At 45.3% G+C, this 21,129-nt stretch overlaps 1 protein-coding gene across 1 annotated transcript in view; it reads right to left on the reverse strand.

Moving 5' to 3' along the window:
* Positions 1 to 293: 293 nt before the first annotated feature.
* The window catches only part of ALKBH7 (alkB homolog 7), a 35,746-nt gene continuing 14,910 nt past the window's right edge, over positions 294 to 21,129 (reverse strand). The window contains exons 2-5 of the mRNA XM_082256889.1: positions 12,829 to 13,002; positions 12,085 to 12,209; positions 5,183 to 5,334; positions 294 to 559 (exon numbers count right to left, since the gene is read on the reverse strand). Coding sequence (XP_082113015.1) covers positions 5,211 to 5,334; positions 12,085 to 12,209; positions 12,829 to 13,002 — 423 coding nt within the window. The 3' untranslated portion in view covers positions 294 to 559; positions 5,183 to 5,210. The remainder of the gene's footprint in view (positions 560 to 5,182; positions 5,335 to 12,084; positions 12,210 to 12,828; positions 13,003 to 21,129) is intronic.

The following is a 21,129-nucleotide window of genomic DNA, read 5'->3' on the forward strand; positions in this document are numbered from 1 at the left end:
ATAATAATAATCACAATACGGGTTTACACAACCTGTGCCTCTCAAGCCTCTGTGACATTGCCAGCTGCACCAAGTCCCGTGACTTGTACTCCCACGCAGGCTTCCGAGAAGCAGGCTGTCTAAGTCTGGGCTAATGAGTTCCTGCAGGAAACTGCTCATGTATCGCACATATGCCGTACATCTGATGCAGCCTGGTTACCAGTACATAGCAGTAACCTGCAGGAAGAACGGCTTCCATTACCTATCAGTGCTTATAACAGTCAGGAATAAAAAAAAAAAAAAAAAAGAAAACCTTATTTATAAATAGATAACTTATTTTATTTATTCTATTGCAAGAAAAAAAACAAATTACAACAATCATCATGTATTTATATGTTTATAATTCTAATTCAGTCGCAAAATCAGACAAATAAAGAGGATTTTGATTAAGAGGATTTCTCTGTTTTTTAATTGGTTTAATCCCAATACACCATGCTGGTGACTAATTGCTCCAGGGTAACATTTAACAGAACCTTTTCCTTTGCAGCTGAAAGTTGAAGACGGACTTGTAAAGAGTAGCCTTGATCAGTGCTGGTTGGAATGGGGAGATACCTAAAGTTTTAGTTCACCTTTTCAGAAACAATAAAAAAGAGACTAACACCATACACCCCGACCGGAGCTGGAATACAACGCAAGGTGGATGTACATAGTACTGATTCTCCTGGGCAACCTGGAGCCTCAGAAGTCCACAATTCTGGCTATGGAGAGAATCTATCAGAACTGGAGAAGACAGAATCTGGAGCAGCTGTGTCTGGCAACCAATCAGCTTCTATCTTCAGCTTGTTCAGTTGAGTCTTGTGAAGCTGATTGGGTGCCATGCACAACCGCCCCAGATTCCGGCAGCTCAACTGCACAAGCATTGTATTTTGGGATGCCAAAATGTTGAGCTGAAGTGCAAAGTTTGAATTGAAGTCATTTAAGATTTATGTTAGTTGCACATTGTTCTTTAATGAAATGACAAGTCCCTTTAAGCTGCCATATTTAGGGCTCTTTCACACAGGCGGACCGTTCAGATCCGCCTGTCAGTTTTTTTGGCGGATCTGAACGGTCCCCCCATGCATCCCTATGGGGCATCAGATGTCAGCGGAGACATGTCCGCTGACATTCGATCCGTCAAATCTGGACGGATGGAAACCCTATTTTCCATCCGTCCAGCGCATCGGATCGGATGAGAAAGGACCGACAGTCCGTTCCCATCCGATTTCACCCATAGAGATGCATGGGGAACTGACAGCTGTGTCTCCGCACACAGCGCGGAGACACAGCTGTCATCCTCCTGCTCAGCGGGGGATCGATCCCCCCGCTGAGAAAAATGGACTCCGTCTGACGGACGGAGTGTGTGAAAGGGGCCTTACAGTGTATTTAGTAGACTGATAAAAAAAGGCACTTAAAGCCGGCCATAGACGGTTTAAATCTCAGTTGGTTCAGCAGGGGGCGCCGAGATTCGAACCATCTATGGGCATGCTGAATATACCCAAGTCGATCCCTCATTCGACTTGGGTACAACCAGCACGTCAGATTTTCGGCATGCGATTATTGCCAGCAGCTGAAGACGCTAGCAATAATCACTGTGTTCTCCCAGGAGACGGCTCTTCGCACCCCTGCCGAGAGAACACAATAGCTCTGCGGGAGCGATTCTCCCATCACCACCGACTGTGCAGATGGGGGAATCAAGCTTGCAGGATAGAAAGTCGCACCATCTACGGCCTGTCTTAGGAGCGTAACAGGCAGGTAAGGTTTTCTTGTCCACTTTCAAACTATTTGATCTGTACAAAGAAAAGTAAAGGCACATGTGTATCACCTATTCAATCCATCTTCTGCTCTACATTAGCCAAACCTGACTAGCTGCTAACAGCAACATGTGGCCATCTTGCAGTTTGTACAATGGGGTTGATTAACTTAAATGATAAGTTCACCTTTATAAATGCACATATTTTATGCAGGAAAAAAGTGAATTTTTTTTGTTTCCAAAAGGAACCTGCAAAGCTGTGCACCCATAATCAGCAAATGAACAGATTCCTCCATCAACACAAATGAGGTGGATGGAGGAATCTCTTCTGCAGAGACACCGTGGGGGTTATTTACCACAACTGGAGCGTGAAAAATCTCATGCAGCTCTGCATACAAACCAATCAGCTTCCAGGTTTTAGGCCTCGTTCACACTGAGGGCGGGTTTGAAATTGTGTGATTTCACACCAGCATGTCAGTGCGAGTTCGGAGGCAATTTGACAGACATCTGTGCGGGTTCCTGCTTAGATGTCTAATGAGATCGCCCCCAAAGTCGCGCAGAAACACTCATTTTGGGAATCATCGTCGCACCGATTCGGACGGTGCCGTTCCGGGCAATAGGCTCCAATTTGGCAAACGATGTGAACGGAGGATTATTGCCAAAGCTTAATTGAACAAGGTGAAGCTGATTGGCCACCATGGACAGCTGCACCAGAATCTGAGTCCACCTGTTTTAGTAAATCTACCCTTGTGTGCCAATAGTGGGGCCCGGAGCTGTCAGAATACACTGATCAGTGGCTGCCGGTCTAATGATAGACTTCTGTTGAGCAGAGATAGCCACACTGCAGTCTCTGATGAATTTCAGTCTGTCTCTGTTTGTCTCTTTTTCCCTCCTCCTACACTCTTAGGAAGCATACAAGTAGAAAACAGAGAAAGCAAAAGCTCTACATCACGTGTCAAACACAAGGCCAGAGGGCCAAATCTGGCCCTCCAGGCCATTTCATGTGGCCCTCACACCTCCCCTGAAGCTGCAGCCCTTCTTTCGTCCTCCTCTAGACCCTGCACTTTCTGCTTCCCAGCAACGCCCCAGCTTCTTCCCAGCAGCAGCACACGGTAAGAGGGGTGTACTGTGATGTAAGGGAGGATGGGGAACTCTTGACTTCTGATGGTGGGGGCTCTTGACATCTGATGTAAGAGGGGGTGGGGTGCTCGGGACATCTAAATCTTACAGATTCAACCGGCCCTTTGAGGGCAATCATAATGCTGATGCGGCCCAAGAAGAAACTGAGTTTGACACCCCTGCTCTACATGGTTGCAGCTATGGTGGTGAAGTTAAAAACTTAAAAACAGATTAACGTAGTGACAGAAGGATCCGAAAAGGTTTGTACTGATTCAACCATCCGGGAAAAAATCGTTTTGGGGGGATCTTGTATTTTGTAGTAAAAATGGCTGTCACTCATGTGCAAATCACAAACTGCCATAGAATGGGGATCTGTCAGGAAAGAAATACATAAGAAGTCGTTGCTGACTTATTTTTGAAGGTGCGTGCTCTATGGCTATACTCCTCAACTTTTCATCACCTCAACAACCTGTAATAACCATGTTCATACGTGTTAAGACACTTCATATGTACATGTTTGTTCTAGGTCAGTAACTCACTATGTAAAAAGATAAAGATAAGGATGAAAAAACAAAAACAGCAACAACTGCTCCCAAATTTGTATCCTAACAGATTCCTTTTAAACTAAGGATTAAAATGTATTTATTAAAGCCCAGATAAAGTCACAGAAATAGATATGAAGTCAGACAGACATTGTGCTATCAGCTTGCATTGTCATACCCTTACCTCTGTTTTCCTGATACAGTAACCGTGCAATGTGTCTAAATATGACTCTGCGGTTCATTAGGTGTCCCAGCGCACTCAGTAATTTAACAGACCTGGTCAGACACCCCCTTTCTGGTCAGACACATCCCTTTCTATTTCAGCAATACAAGTCCGTATAAGGGTGCTTGTACTGAAGGGTGACCCCTTACTGGTCAGACAAACCCCTAGTTCTTCAGCAATACAAGAAGGGTGCTAGTAATGAGAGTTGAGGCTTTGCCCGTATACAGCGCTAAAGTGGAAGTGCAGAAAGTAGCTTTCCACTAACATTACCTTTCCACAAACATTTTAATCTAAAAAACGCAAGGTCTGCCATTACATCCCTCCTGCCTTGCATAAACGCTGAAAAACATTTAAAAAAAAAAAAAACTGAAAGAGGAAACAAAAATTAGGTAGTATATTCACCTTTCCGCCCACCATGCCTAGGTGAGTGTGATGCCATCCTTCTACGTGTTCTACTAGTGAGATCTGGGACATGTAAACTACTCTAAATCTTAAGGGAAGATGATACTCACAGTTCTGCTACATGATTTGAGGCACTCTGCATTCTCCTGGACCTCGTTGAAGGATAATGACGCATACTTTTTTATTTCATTACAGTTCTTGTTTTTACCTTTTATTTCAAGGAGAGGGGATAAATGGCAGACCATGCATGTAGTACGATGTCCACCATAATGCATCCCCAAGCAAAAATCAGTTAAAAATCTTAATATATGGCTGCACAGGACTATGAAGAGAAAAAAAGGTGGGCGACTTCAGCTGGGCTTTAAAGGATAAGTTCACCTTTGGGTACACGTTCGATGTTCCACCCATTTTGAGGTGGAACATGTAACATGTTCCACCCGTTTTTAGGGTGAAACATGTAACATGTTCGCACTTTCGCAGCCTCTCCCCGATCCCCTTCTAATTGTGACAGTGGACTGAGAATCTTCTCCCTGCACCCGCTGTCACAATTTGAAAAGTACGTGGCCATGCAGGGCTCTGCACACACAGCCGCATCGTTCATTCACTTGCATGTGACAGCTTGTAGTTCACAATGTACTAACAGGGCACTGGTGAGCGTTCTAGCAGTTCATTGATGCTTCCTGTCATTCAGTAACTGCCTGCCTGTACCAGGTATGGGCAGACAGCTACACTCATGGTCTGCAGGAGCCTGGCATTGCACCTGCAATGGTGCAACGCTCTGCAGACTCTTAATATAAAAATAATAAATGCAAATTTTTTTACGTGCAAAGAAAAATGTGCATTTATATTTTTTTTTTTTAGAAAAGTGAACGGATCCTTTAAAATTCTAGCAGTTTAAGATAAAACACACAGACCTTATTAAAGAAACATGAAATATGAACAATACCAATAGATACAAATTGGAGTATCACAATGATAGTTTCTGCTCATCAAAGTAGTGAATCCTTCACAATTCACAAATAGAAAATGTGTCTGTTAAATTCCCACGCAGTGATCAGGGAAAGGTATCCAGTAGGGCTGCGTGCTAGCAGAGGTAACAAGTAAAGCAAGGCAGTTATGGTCTGGCACAAAGTCCTTCTCTCACCATGCGGAGTCATCAACTGGTGGGCAGATTTCTACAGATGATAGAGATACGCCGGTCTCGTTCCACGTATTTGCCATTAAAGAAAGATTCCTCATCGCGTAGAATTTCATGAGTAAAGTCATAGCGGGCAGTACCACTGACAGTAAAGGAGACAAAAAGTAATTAAAAAAACATTCACAGTCAGCAAAATTGACCTACGTTTCCTTTAATGCATTAGGAGCACATACTGTAGTGACCCAAGGTTTGTGCTTAGAGGTCCCCACTCAGGTTATTGATGTCCTGTAATAAGGATGCCACTGCAGAATGCAGTCAAAATAAGAGGAGGTTTCCTGGCTGCAGCATCCCTCACTTTGCCATGTTGTAGGCAAGTAAAAGCACCCTTTGCTCAATCCATCGCAGCCACGCCACCAACGTGTTTCGTCCTGCCCCTGAGGCCTAATCATGGCGGTCATGTCCAGGTCATGACCTCCACGATTAAGTCCTGGGGCAGGGCACAATGCGTTGGAGGCGAGGCTTCGATGGACTGAGCCAAGGCTGCTTTTACTTGTCTACAACATGGCTGCACAAGTGGTGCGGCAGCCGAGGAACCTCCTCTCATTTTAGAACATACTGTAGTGTTTAGCTTGGAGAAGTATTTATCTAAGTCACAAAACAGTATAGCCATACAGTACAAGGCGAGAAGGAATCAAAAAAGCCCTTAAATCGAATCAGTATGTAGCCCAGTAAAGCCTTAGAACAAAAGGTATTCACATTGTCTCATTCCATTACATATCCCATATGTCACATATCCATTACATATCCCCCCCAAAAAATGTCTCATTTTAGGACAGTAAGCAGAGCCATGCAAATAGCTCCATCAGCCACATGCACTTCCAGAACCGCTGGTTTATAGACCAAATACAATTTAATATCACAGGGTCATTTATTCCATGTATTGAGGCTTTTCAGTCCTCATCAGTGTACCGTATGGAAAACATGAAGAAGCAAAGCAGTTCCCTCTAAATGGGATTTTGAAGGGCAATTAATGAGGTATAGTAGAAACGATTTGTAAAAAAGATATCAAAGTTTATTACAAAAATATACAAGCTCAATATTGGACAGCCATACACTTAATAAAATACCAAGCAGTTCAGAAACACAATTTGACCAATACTCATATCTCCACGGTGGAGGACCCAACGCGTTTCGACTTATAGTGTGCATTTTTCTTCCTCACGGATCAATGAGCATGGAAATCATGGCTTCTATGGGGAAGGGGGGCTTGGGACCCAAGAAGACAGTATATCCATACAGATGATGCTGGTGAAGAGACTAAACTGTGAAATGGAGGAATAATCCTCTTACTTTTGGGCCTTTTGATCCCTTTAGTCTCTTCTCGCCATAAACTGTCTGGTTATAAAGACTCTAAATTGCACAACAAATTCTAAACACAAGATAAGATTAGTGGGTCAAGCCATTAGTTGAACACTTAATCTCAAACACATAATGAAAGCAGTATGCAGATTACACTTTAAAGCGGAGTTCCACCCAAAAGTGGAACTTCCACTTTAAGGCCTTCTGACCCCCTGAGATTCCACATTTGGCATGTCATTTTTTTGGGGGGAGCGGGTACCTAGATTTGACAAGTACCCGCTCCCACTTCCGCTCGGGCTGCCAAGAAGCCATGTGGGGGACACAGCAAACATGTGGAAGAAGGGTGCTCTGGTCAGATGAAACCAAAATTTTACTTTTTGGCCTAAAAGCAAAAACCTATGTGTAGCAGAAAACTAACACTGCACATCACCCTGAATGCACCATCCCCACTGTGAAACATGGTGGTGGCCGCATCATGTTGTGGGGATGCTTTTCTTCAGCAGTGACAGGGAAGCTGGTCAGATTTGATGGGAAGATGGATGGAGCCAAATGCAGGGCAATCCTAGAAGAAAACCTGTTAGAGTCTGCAAAACACTTGAGACTGGGGTGGAGGTTCCCCTTCCAGCAGGACAACGACCCTAAACATACAGCCAGAGCTACAATGGAATGGTTAAGATAAAAGCATATTCATGTGTTAGAATGGCCCAGTCCAGTCCAAACCTAAATCCAATTGGGAACCTGTGGCAAGACATGAAAATTGCTGTTCACTGACACTCCCCATCCAATCTGACATCCAAGCTTAACCACTTCCGGTCCGCGCTATAGCCGAAGTACGGCTACAGCGCGGACTCGAATTTCCGGTAGGCCGTCTTTAAACGGCCTCCCAGTAACAGGCTCCCCGCACGCTCCCGCGAGCGCGCATCGGGGAAAATCTGTGTGGGCCGTGTCCCTTGGACACAGCCAATCACAGATCGTGGTAAATGGCCAATCACAGCGGCCATTTACCACGTGATCGGACCGTGCAATGAGAGATGATCTCATATGTAAACATATGAGATCATCTCTCATCGCCAGCTCTCCTTCCTCACATGAAGACTGCAGTGTGAGGAAGAGGAGAGCCGATCACCGGTAAGGGGACACAAAGGAATGTAATTAGGGAACTGATCACCAGTGCCCTGATTACAGAAGAGGGGAAAAAAATGCCACAACTGCCCAGAGTGCCCGCCATCAGTGCCCACAGTCAGTGCCCATAGTGCTGCCAGTCAGTGCCCATCAGTGCCTGCTCATCTAGGCACTGATGGACACTGACTAGCAGCACTATGGACACTGATGGTGCTGCCCATCAGTGCTGATCAGTGCCACCCGTCAGTATCCATCAGTGCCACCCAGTGTCACCCATCAGTGCCGCCTCTCAGTGCCCATCAGTGCCGCCTCTCAGTTCCCAGCAGTGCCACCTCTCAGTGCCCATCAGTGCCACCTCATCAGTGCCCATAAGTGCCACCTCATCAGTGCCCATAAGTGCCACCTCATCAGTGCCCATCACTGCCGCCTCATCAGCGCACATCAGTGAAGGGGAAAAATGTATTTATTTTCAAAATTTACTCACAGAAAATAAGAAAAACTTTTTTTTTTTTCAAAATTTTCTGTCTTTTTTCTTTTTTTTTTTGTAAGAAATAAAAAACCCAGAGGTGATTAAATACCACCAAAAGAAAGCTCTATTTATGTGAAAAAAATGCTAAAAATTTCATATGGGTACAGTGTAGCATAACCGCGCAATTGTCATTCAAAGCGTGACAGCGCTGAAAGCTGAAAATTGGCCTGGGCAGGGAGGGGGTGAAAGTGCCCAGTAGGCAAGTGGTTAAAGTAATTGTAAAGGTTTTTTTTTTTTTAAATAAACAACCTGTTATACTTACCTGCTCTGTGCAAGGGTTTTGCACAGAGCAGCCCTGATCCTCCTATTCTGGGGTGCCCTGGTGTTGCTCCTGGCTCCTCCTTTTCATTGGGTGCCCCCACGGAGAGCTGCTTTCCATGGGGGCAACCGTGCACTAATCCTGCTGCTGCGTCCATTGACAAAGACAATGGGACTCAGCCCCATCCCCAACTCCTGAGTCACTGGATTTGGTTGACAGCAGTAGGAGCCAGAGGGCCCGAGACAGTGGCTGGAGCCGCTGGGCTCATGCTTGTCGCTGGAACGATCGGGTTCAGGTAAGAAAAAGGGGGGTCTGGGGGGCAGCTGAAGCAGAAAAGGTTTTTTTACCTTTATGCATAGAATGCATTAGGGTGAAAAACCATGAGACTTTACAACTCCTTAAAGCTATTTTTCAAAGAAGATTGGGCAGAAATGTCACTTTCTAGATGTGCAAAGCTGGTAGAGACATCTCCAAAAAGACTTGCAGCTGTAATTGCAGTGAAAGGCGGTTCTACAAAGTATTGATTCAGGAGGGCTGAATACAAATCTACGACACACTTTTCACATATTTATTGGTAAAAAATGTTGAAAACTATTTATCATTTTCCTTCAACTTCACAATTATGTGCCACTTTGTGTTGGTCTATCACATGAAATCCTAATAAAATACATTTGCGTTTTGGTTGTAACATGACAAATGTGGAAAATGTCAAGGGGTATGAATACTTTTTCAAGGCACTGTACACATACTCACTGGCCACTTTATTAGGTACACCTTGCTAATACCGGGTTGGAACCCCTTTTGCCTTCATTCTTAGTGGCATAGATTCAACAAAGTGTTGGAAACTTTTCTCAGAGATTTGGGTCCATAGTGACATGGTAGCAATACACAGTTGCTGTTGATTTGTCAGCTGCACATCCATGATGGGAATCTCCCATTCCACCACATCCCAAAAGGTGCTCTATTGGATTGAGATCTGGTGCCTATGGAGGCCATTGGAGTACAGTGACCTCATTCTCATGTTGAAGAAACCAGTGGTGAGATGATTGGAGCTTTGTGACATGGTGCATTATCCTGCTGGAAGGAGCCATCAGAAGATGGGTACACTGTAGTCATAAAGGGATGGACATGGTCAGCAACAATACTCAGGTAGGTCATGGTGTTTAAATGATACTCAGATGGTACTAAGGGGCCCAAAGTGTGCCAAGAAAATATCCCCGACACCATTACACCACCAGCCTGAACCGTTGATACAAGGCAGAATGGATCCATACTTTCAAGTTGTTTACACCAAGTTCTGACCCTACCATCTGAATGGGGACTCATTCGGGACTCATAGGACCAGGTAACTTTTTTTCCAATCTTCTATTGTCCATTTTGGTGAGCCTTTGTGAATTATAGCCTCGGTTTCCTGTTCTTAGCTGACAGGAGTGACACCCAGTGTGGTCTTTTGCTGCTGTAACCCATCTGCTTCAAAGTTCGAAGTGTTGTGTGTTCAGAGATGGTATTCTGCATACATTGGTTGTAACGAGTGGTTATTTGAATTACTATTGCCTTTCTATCATCTTCAACCAGTTTGCCCATTCTCCTCTTACATTAACAAGGCATTTTCATCCACACAACTGCCGCTCACTGGAGATTTTCTCTTTTTTTGGACCATTCTCTGTAAACCCTAAAGATGGTTGTGCGTGAAAATCGCTGTAGATCAGCATTTTTTTTTTAATACTAATGCCCCATACACACGTGTAGATTATCTGCAGACTTTTGTCTGCAGACTTACCTTTTCTATGTAGTGCAAGGGCCTGCCGGATTGCATACAAATTGAAAGTGTTTAGGTTTGACCTCATATTATATGGTTTTGGTAAATCTAAAGGAAAAAGCCTTCAGAAAATCTTATAGTGTGTATGGGGCATTAGACTAGCCCGTCTGGCACCAACAAACATGCCACATTTAAAGTCACTTAAATCCTCTTTCTTCCCCATTCTGAGGGAGTTTGGTTTGAACTTAACCGCTTGCCGACCGCCGCAAGTACATATACTGCGGCGGTCAGCCCCGGCCAGGCAAAGTGACGTATATATACGTCACTAGCCTGTGACCGGCTTGTGAGCCAATAGCGGGCGAGCGCGTGCCTGCCCCGGCTCGTTCACTAAGCAGTCAGTGCGTGTGAGCGGCGGACCCGATGTCCGCCGGTCACTCGGCGATCGTCGGTAGAGCGGGAGAAAGGCCGGCGGCTAATGTAAACAAGCCGCCTGTCATTCTCCCCTGTGTAAAACTGGAGATCAGATGGTACTACTATGTAGGACCGTTGATCTCTGTTTTTACACTAGTAGCCATGTCCCATCACAGTTAGAATCACGCCCCTAGGACACACTTAACCCCTCCCTCTCCAATACAGTTAACCCCTTCCCTGCCAGTGTCATTTTTACAGTAACAGTGCATATGTATAGCACTGATTACTGCAGTAATGTCACTGGTAACCCCAAAAGTGTCAAAAATGTCAGTCAAGGGTCCGATCTGTCCGCCGCAATGTCGCAGTCCCGCAAAAAAAAAATCGCAGATCGCCGCCATTACTCGTTAAAAAAAAAAACACCAAAAATGACAAAAATCTTTCCCTTTGTTAGTATAGTAAACGCGATAACTTTTGCGCAAACCAATCAAAATACGCTTTTTGTGATTTTTTTTACCGAACATATGTAGCATAAAACAAATTGGCCGAAAATTTTAAAAATTTTTGATTTTTACATTTTTTTTGGGAATTTCATATAAAAAAATGTGAAAAATATTGTTATTTTTGCAAAATTGTTTATAGCACATGATCAAAAAATCGCACAGGTGATCAAATACCACCAAAAGAAAGCTCTGTTTGTGGGAAAAAAAGGATGTCAAATTCGTTTAGGTACAGCGTCGCACGAACGCGCAATTGTCCGTTAAAGTCACGCAGTAAAAAAAAAAAAATCGCAAAAAAAAAACCCTGGTCAGGAAGGGGGTAAAATCTTCCGGGGCTTAAGTGGTTAAGCAAGTCGACTTCACCGCGTCTAGATGCCTAAATGTAATGGCATGCATGGAGTTGCTGCCATGTGATTGGCTGATTAGCAATTTGTGTTACCAAGCAATTGAACAGGTGTACATAATTATGTGGCAGGTGAATATATATATATATATATATATATATATATATATATATATATATATATATATATAGTCTTTAGTCTTGCCCATGATGGTAAGATTTGAATGCAAGAAAGAGTTTCTGTGGACAGGTGTCTTTTATACACATAACGAGTTGTCATTAGGAGTACCTACAGGACTAATCTGTGTACCACAACTGTAGCCAGTCTGTAGGAGACAGAATTATTGTTTGTTGGTAGGGGATCAAATACTTATTTTACTTACTGAACTGAAACTCAGTTTATAACATTTGTATCATGTGTTTTTTTCTGGATTTTTGGTTGATATTCTGTCTCTATCATTTAAAATACACCTATGATAAAAAATATAGACCCTTCATTTCTTTGTTAGTGGGAAAACTTAAAAAATCTGCAGAGGATCAAATAATTATTTTCCCCACTGTATATACTGTATACAGTATATAGCTAGTCAGGCAAACCCAATTCTCAACTCACCTAATTATATACAAGCAGCGCCTGGGCAGCAACAGGTCCACCCGTTCCTCTGGATTATTGACACACACCAGTCTCATGATACTGCTGGAGAGTAAGCATATCCCAGCGATGGTACTGCCACAAAACTAAGGAGAAAGAAAGGTAATTATCACCGCTAGAAGAATTTATGACACAGTCTATAATTCTAAACAGCTCACAAAATAAAATTCACTGGCTAGTCTGGACTGAACAAATGTATATTACAAAGGTTCTAAAGGATAAGTTCATCTTTGTAAGAAAAAGTAATAAATTCACATCTTTTTGCAAGTAAAAAAAAAATGTGAATTTATTATTTTTTTTATTATGAGCCTGTAAAGCATTGCACCAAGGATCAGCAGATCACGGGTGCAATCTCAGGCTCCTGCAGACTGTTAGTGTAGCTGCCTGCCCATAGTTCATACGGGCAGGCAGTCACTGAATGACAGAATGACTCAATAAGCTACCTGGAGCCCCCCTTCACAGGACTCTGTGAATGAATGACGCGGCCAGGTGGATGGAGCCCTGTCCGCATTTTTTTTAAATTTTGATAGCGGGTGCGGGGAGAAGATTCCCAGCCCACTGTCACGACAGGGGTGCAGGGGTTGCTGCATCAGTAACATGTTACACCTTAGATAAGGGCGTAACATGTAACATGTAAGGTTAGGTGAACTTCTACTTTAAGCATAAGCAAGGCCTGAAATCTTGCAAGTCGTCAGTCATCGTTACCTTGACACTGTCCACATGAGGTTTGATGTAGCCCTCTTTCTGGAGGTCCAGAACATGGACGAGGGACAGTTGTGCCTCTCCAGGGGGGAAAGCTTTCTCTCTTACCCTCTGCAGCACTGCTGAGCAGCCCGAGGACCAGTGCAGGCGCTCTATCTCCCGGAACCCATGAATTGCCTGCAGAGAGGAAGAAACAAAAAAATAAAGTAAAGCACTACTACATGTTCGTGTACAGTATGACAACTCTGTCGTGGTGTCACAAACAGAATGTACAAGTCAACCTTTGACTGTTAAGTTGGGCTGCCAATGATGACCTCCTATAGTACAAATAAAAGTCTCTATACAGTACTGTATATGGGCACTCCAGGACACATCAAACTTATGATAAGCACTCCTTATTAGCTTTCACTGATGCACATTTGGCAATGCCCATAATGGAGGAAAATCTGAACATGGTCTGGCTGTCAACATAACTCAGTGTAAGCTTTGTGCTGAATGGAGTTAGAATGTATGCTCCACCCTGTCTTGCCAGGATGGAGCATACTCTCTAGTGTACACTGATCCCTAATGATGGCTTATATACAGCTTAGCCCCCTTTGCAGCAGCCTTTCCCAACCTTCCACTCCAAGGGAACTCCTGAAATACATTTCAGGTAGGAGGAAACCCTTGTTAAGATCAATTCATCAGGGGATAGCAGGTATATTACCCCTTTACACAGGAGGTCAGTAGGAAGAATGCCCCCAGTGGTGCTCAGAATGCCACCCATTCAGTGAGCTAAAAAAGATCATCAGGTTGCAAATGGTACTGACCCTGGAACGGTCCAGGCATCGCCATGTAGGAGGTCAATCAGCTCCAGCTCTAGGAGGCACCAAAGTTGGGAATAGCTGGTTTGGGGTCTTAGGAAGTCCAGAAAAATCTCTACAAAGAGAGGCTGGAGCTATACACTCACTGGCCACTTTATTAGGTAAACCTGTTCAATTGCTTGGTAACACAAATTGCTAATCAGCCAATCACATGGTAGCAACTCAATGTATTTAGTAGTGAAAACAACTTGCTGAAGTTCAAACTAACCATCAGAATAAGGGGGAAAGGGAATTTAGGTTCCTTGGAACGCAGCATGGTTATTGATGCCAGAACGGCTGGTCTGAGTATTTCAAAAACTGCTGATCTACTGGGATTTTCACACACCACCATCTCTAGGGTTTACATAGAATGGTCCGAAAAAGAGAAAATATCTAGTGAGCAGCAGTTGTGTGGACGGAAATGCCTTGTTGATGTCAGAGGAGAATGGGAAAACTGGTTCGAGATGATAGAAAGCAAACAGTAACTCAAATAACCACTCGTTACAACTGAGGTATGCAGAATACCATCTCTGTACACACAATGCATCGAACCTTGAAGCAGCAGAAGACCCCACCGGGTGCCAGTCCTGTCAGCTAAGAACAGGAAACTGAGGCTACAATTCGCATAGGCTCACCAAAATTGGGCAACAGAAGATTGGAAAAATGGTGCCTGATCTGATGAGTTTCAAATTCAGCTGCGACTTTCAGATGGTTTGGCGTAAACAAAATGAAAGCATGGATCCATCCTGCCTTGTATCAACAGTTCTGGCTGGTGGTGGTGGTGTAATGGTGTGGGGAATAATAGGATTTTTGTACTTACCATTAAAATCCATTGCTCTGAGCTCATTGATGGACACAGCCCTCCATTATTCAGAACCACAGGGATATATTGCCCCCCCCCCACTCAGGAGTAGGACACTAGGCAGAAAAAAAGACTTGGCTTTGCCTATGGGCAGTCCTAGGTGGTATACGCTCCCCTCTCTGCTATAGACCTTCAGTTTAGTAACAAGCAGTATTGGAAGTATTAAAACTCCATAGAGGGGTGGGTGCTATGTTCATCAATGAAACGTATCAGAGAAATGTATTTTACGGTAAGTACAAAAATCCTATTTTCTCTTTCCTTCAATGATGGACACAGCTCTCCATTTTTCAGAACCACAGGGACCTCACCAAGCAGTGCCAAACATGAGGGGTGGGACAACAAAAAATCCCAAGGCTAAACACAAAAAGCCAACCAGGTGGTAAACAGGAGATCAACAGATAACAACTGGAACCCAACATGAACAATACACTCCCAAAGAAGAAAACGACCCTCTAAACAGCAGCCTGCAAATCTTTATGACCAAAAGAAGAACCCGCTTTGTATAATTTAGTAAAAGTGTGCATCGACGACCAAGTGGCCACCTTGAAAACCTGCGCCACTCATGCCTGATGATGGAAGGCCCAAGAAGCACTAAGCGCCTGAGTAGAGTGCACAGTTACATGAAAAGAAGGAACCTGACCCTTGATAGAATAGGCCTGAGTCACTGTCTGTCTGATCCATCTGGAAATGGTAGCAGAAAAGGTGGAAAGCCTGTTTCTTGGCCCGTCCGTGATCACAAACAGGGAGTCTGACCTCCGAAAAGATTGCGTGGCTGCCAAATACACCGAATCGCCCGAACCACATGCAAGGCATGCAAAGCAAATTCCTTAGGATGTTTGGGCTTGGGACTCAGGGAAGGCAACATAATGTCTTCATTCAATTGGAAATCAGAGACTACCTTAGGCAGGAACGATGGACATTGGCGAAAAACCACCTTATCTTTGTGGACCACCAAGTAGGGGGCACGACAAGATAACATTGCCAGCTCCGACAACCCTGCGAGCAGAGGTGAAAAGGCCACCTTCTGGGTCAGCCCAAGTAGGGGAATCTCCTAAAAATTTTCAAAGGGAGGCTTCTGGAGAACCGAAAGCACCAAGCACGGAGGTGGAGGAGACTGCACTGGTGGAGTCAGATGGTGAACCCCTTGAATAAAAGTACTACCAGGGTACTGGTGAAGAAGACCGCCAAGGCCGACATCTGGCCCTTGGTGGTACTCAAGGCCAATTTCTGCTCAACACCTCCTTGAAGGAAGGTCAAAATCCAAGCCACCATAAAAGAACGATGGTGAACACCAATCGACTCACACCATGAAATGTACGGATTCTACGTATGATGGTAGATCTTCCTAGATGTAGACCTCCTAGCCTTCAGCAGTGTCGGAATAACCAACCCAGGCAAACCTCTATCCTTAAGCACCTCGCTTTAAACAGCCAGGACTTCAAAGCCAGCAATTGTAAAGCAGAATGGAAGATTGGTCCTTGGGACAATAGATCCTCCCTATGAGGCAGTCTCCAAGGGACGTCGGCGACCAGTTGCACCAGGTCCGGAGGCGAGGCCAGTGCAGGGCCACCAAAATGACCGGAAATCCTTCAGCCTAGATCCTGCGCAAAAAACACAGCAGAAGCTTAAATGGAGAAAAGGCACAGATCAGACGATACTGGCCCCATGGAGCCACCAGAGCATCTGTGGCGTCTGCAAGAGGATCCCGTGAGCTTGCCACAAACCTCGGTACGTTTCTGTTGAGCCGGGACACCAACAGATTCACCTCGGGGATGCCCCACCGGAGACATATCTGATGAAACACATCCGGGTGAAGGTACCACTCCCCTTGGTCCAATGCCTGCCAACTGAAATAGTCCACCTGCCAGTTTTCCACTCCTGGATTGTGTACGGCTGAAAGGGCCCGAACAAAGCATTCTGCCCACCGGAGGATGCCGGCTACCACCAGGGCTGGCAACACATTATTTGTTCTAACCTGGTGATTGACATAGGCCACCGCCATAGCATTGTCTGACTGATCCGTACCGGGAGACCCCGGATTAGATCGGTCCAGTGATCCAGGCACAGCCTGATCACCCAAAGTTCCAAAACATTGATCGGTAGTCTGGACTCTTCCAGTGTCCAACAACCCTGAGCGGAACTCATGCCCAGGACACCTCCCCACCCGGACAGACTGGCATCGGTGGTGACCACTTTCCAATACTAGGGGAGAAAGGATTTGCCCTGCCAGAGAGCAAAGTCAAAAGACGAGGGATCCCCTGGTTTACCAGCTCAGCTGAATCTGATTGTCCAGAGACCTCAGACACTTGCCCCATTTCATCAGGATCTCCTTTTGAAGGGACCTCGTATCGAACTGTGCAAACGGAATCGCCTCAAAGGTACAGTATCTCACAAAAGTGAGTACACCCCTCACATTTTTGTAAATATTTTATAATATCTTTGCATGTGACAACACTGAAGAAATTACACTTTGCTACAATGTAAAGTAGTGAGTGTACAGCTTGTATAACAATGTAAATTTTCTGTCCCCTCAAAATAACATAACAGACAGCCATTAATGTCTAAACCACTGGCAACAAAAGTGAGTACACCCCTAAGTGAAAATGTCCAAATTGGGCCCAATTAGTTATTTTCCCTCCCCGGTGTCATGTAATTTGTTAGTGTTACAAGGTCTGAGGTGTGAATGGACAACAGGTGTGTTAAATTTGGTGTTATAGCTCTCACTCTCTCAAGTTCAAAATGGCACCTCATGGCAAAGAACTCTTTGAGGATCTGAAAAAAAGAATTGTTGCTCTACATAAAGACGGCCTAGGCTATAAGAAGTTTGCCAAGACCCTGAAACTGAGCTGCACGGTGACCAAGACTATAGAGCGGTTTAACAGGACAGGTTCAACTGAGAACAGACCTCGCCATGGTCAACCAAAGAAGTTGAGTGCACGTTCTCAGCTTCATATCCAGAGGTTGTCTTAGGGAAATAGACGTATGAGTGCTGCCAGCATTGCTGCAAATGTTGAAGGGGTGGGGGGCCAACTCTTTGTGAAGACCCAAGGAGTGGAGGCGAGACCAAAGAGTAACGCCACAAACCGATAATGCTCCTCTCTCACAGCAAAAACGGAGGAAGCGCTGGTGTGAGGCTATTTTGGAATGTGCAGGTAAGCATCCTTGATGTTGATAGAAGCAAGAAAGTCCCCCTGATGAAGTGATGCCAACGCCGTGCGAATGGACATTCTAAAGTTCTGTACCTGCACAAAGCAGTTCAAGGCCTTGAGGTCCAGAATCGGAGGAACTGTACCCTCTTTCTTTTGGTCCGTGAACAGGTTTGAATAAAAACCCTCATACCGTTCCGATACCGCAACTGGGACAATCACACCCTGAAGCAACAGGTCTTGCACCGCCCAAAAGAGATCATCATGCAGTCGGTCCGGGGACAGAAGCACATTGGAAGGGAAGAACCTTTCTGGAGGGTGGGAATGAAACTCTATCTTGTAACCGGACTGTATCACTTTGTGAACCCGTTTGTCGTTTATCAAGGAGGTCCACAGGCCCGGAAACCAGCGAAGAGGTCCCCCCACCCCATTGTGCTGCCTGGGTCCAAGAATGAAATGCTGCCCCCCCTAAAAAATAAAAATCATACCAAAAGGCCCCCCACATCCATTATTTTATATTATGATAAAGAAAACTGAAATTAAATGTATCAGGAAGTCAGATTTACATGCAACAGCACATTGTCTATATGCAAAATTATATGACATTCCATTATGTTATAAACCACAAACCCCGTATCACAGACTCCCCCCATCACAGACTCCTCTCCATCACAGATCCCCCCCCCCATCACAGACTCCTCTCCATCACAGACTCCTCTCCATCACAGATCCCCCCATCACAGATCCCCCCCATAAGATCGCAGGACTTCCCCTCCCATACCTTATTTACAAAAGACAGGAAGCATGACAGGTCTGGACAAAGGGCGGGACTTTTCATGTAAAAGGCAGGTTATTGATTGCTGGGACCACCCTGCTGTCTAGTAATCGATCACTCGCTTCTTAACTTGAAAAGTTCCACCCATTGTCCAGCTTCCCGTCCTTTGTAAATAAGGTAGAGGAGGGGGGAGTGCTGCGATCTGCCCATAGGCCTCCTCCACCAGGGCCAAAAAAGGACTCCAGGACCACCGGAGGCTGGATCCCTGGAGCCCCGATACTATCCAGCATGGAGAGGAGGGACCACCCCCCCCCCTTCAGCCCTGAAGCCCCACACGGTACAGTGCAGCACACCATCCCCGGTCACTATCCCAACCCGCCACGCTACCCCAGATGGGGAGGTACAAAGATGACCCAAGGGGACCACAAAACAACCAAGGGGGGGGGCCCGAGGGGAGCCCCAGAGGTCTGAGGGAGGTGAGTCCAAGGGAGGCGTGTCCCCCTCAAACCCATCCAGGGGGAGAGGGGGGGGGGACAGCTACTCACCATACCAGGCAGACACCATTTAACACAGAAACTCGACATGGGGGGGCTGTCGGCCAGGAGGAGCACTGTGACTCCGGCCAAGACCTGGTTGTATGCAACCTCGCTAGGCATTTAACTGACTGACCAGACTGAGGGGACCACTGGATCTAGTTATCCAGCCCATAGCCCAGTCCGGTAGTTGATTGTTTATCTCACAAGAAAAAATTCAGGAGAAAAAAGCCATTTAAAAAGGAAAAAATTGCCAGGACCAGAGATCCCGGCAGGGAACTAGGTCCTTACTCCTGATTAAATGAGATTTCCGGCCTCAAAATCGATTTTGGGCCATCCGCTTGCTGAGTGCAACCTGCAAAAGAAATAGATACTGGCAATTTTTTTTCTGGTCACTTACCTTATTATAGAAGAAAATATACTCACCTTCCTTCCACTTCCTCCCTCTGCGGCCGTGGCCCGCGCAGTCACTTCGGGTTTGCGACGACTCCTGGGAGCCGAACGCCATCGCTCCCAGGAGTCAATGCGCCTGCACCGGCCCCGCTCGTCACCTCCGGTGCAAGCACGCGGCATTCCCTGCCAAAGAGCTTCTGGGCATGCCCAGAAGCTGTGCAGGGATGACACGCCTACACCGGGAGTGATGAGCAGGGCCGGTGCAGTGCATTGTGGGACTCCAAAGTCACGGAAGAGGACATGAAGAGGGACGCTGCGGCTTCAGCTGCCCACACCTGAGATGGCAGCGCTGGAGAAGAACTTTTCAAGGTAAGTATTTCTTCTTACAGGTAAGTGCGACCTGGGACAGTTCAGAGGCTATCCATTGTGGAATGTACTAGCCCTGACTGTCCCAGGGGTATTTTTAGCTAACATTGACCCCCGAGGCCGGAACTCCGCTTTAAGCAGAAAAAAACTGAAGGCCTATAGTATAGAGTGGGAAGTATACCACCTAGGACTACGCCCATAGGTGTAGCCAAATCTTTTCCTGCCTTGAGTCCTACTCCTGTAGGGGGCAATATAACCCTGTGGTTCTGAATAATGGAGAGCTGTGTCAGTCAATGAACAAAAGATACATTTTCTTGGCACACTTTGGGCCCCTTAGTACCAAATGAGCATTGTTTAAACCCCATGGCCTAGCTGAGTATTGTTGCTGACCATGTCCATCCCTTTATGACTACAGTGTCCCCATCTTCTAATGGCTCCTTCCAGCAGGATAATGCACCATGTCACAAAGCTCCAATCATCTCACCACTGCTTTCTTCACCATTACAATGAGGTCACTGTACTCCAATGGCCTCCACAGTCACCACATCTCATCCAATAGAGAACCTTTGTAATGTGGTGAAACAGGAGATTCGCATCATGGATGTGCAGCCGACAAATCTGCAGCAACTGCGTGATGCCATCATGTCACTATGGACCAAAATCTCTGATGACCTCAACACCTTGTTGAATCTATGCCAGGAAGAATGAAGGCAGTTCTAAAGGCAAAAAGGAGTCCAACCCGTTACTAGCAAGGTGCACCTAATAAAGTGGCCGGTGAGTGTAGATTACATAGAAATCTATTGATCACAACCACCCTTTACTGTGTCTTTACTAAGATAGTTTGATGAAATGAAGACTATAAAATGATATCTGTTATGTAATTAGGGGCTTCTTGCTTCACAAATTATTATACTGTCTCTAAGAGCTCCAGAAAAATGTATTTTTTTATTTGGATAAAGTACGGTTAGAGCCCCTGCCGTGTTTTTATTGCTGTGTTGTAAATAGGGAGAATTCACTCTTCATTTCCTGCGCTACAAACAAGTCAGAGAGAGACTGGAAATCATCCCAAGGAGTGAGGGATTACCACCATTGTCAGATGTCCCCTCACAAGATGTGCCATCTATTTCTCTTCCAGTGACAAGGGGAACATGTTGGATTTCCCTCCATTTTCTGTCCTGGTAACACATGCCACCATGACAGATCAGGGGTGTAGATCTCTCCAATCAAAAATGCAATGTTTTCTTTTGTTTCAAACACATCAACACTCTATCCCAAAAAAAACTGTGGAGTAAAAGTCAATGCCCCTCCCCTCTTCAGTAGTAGTAGTAGTTGGTGCCCCTCCCCTCTCAATATTAGAAGTAGTCATTACTCTTCCCCTTTTTGTAGT

Source organism: Pelophylax lessonae (assembly GCF_965119305.1).
Source record: "Pelophylax lessonae genome assembly, chromosome: 4".
NCBI classification, from domain to species: domain Eukaryota; kingdom Metazoa; phylum Chordata; class Amphibia; order Anura; family Ranidae; genus Pelophylax; species Pelophylax lessonae.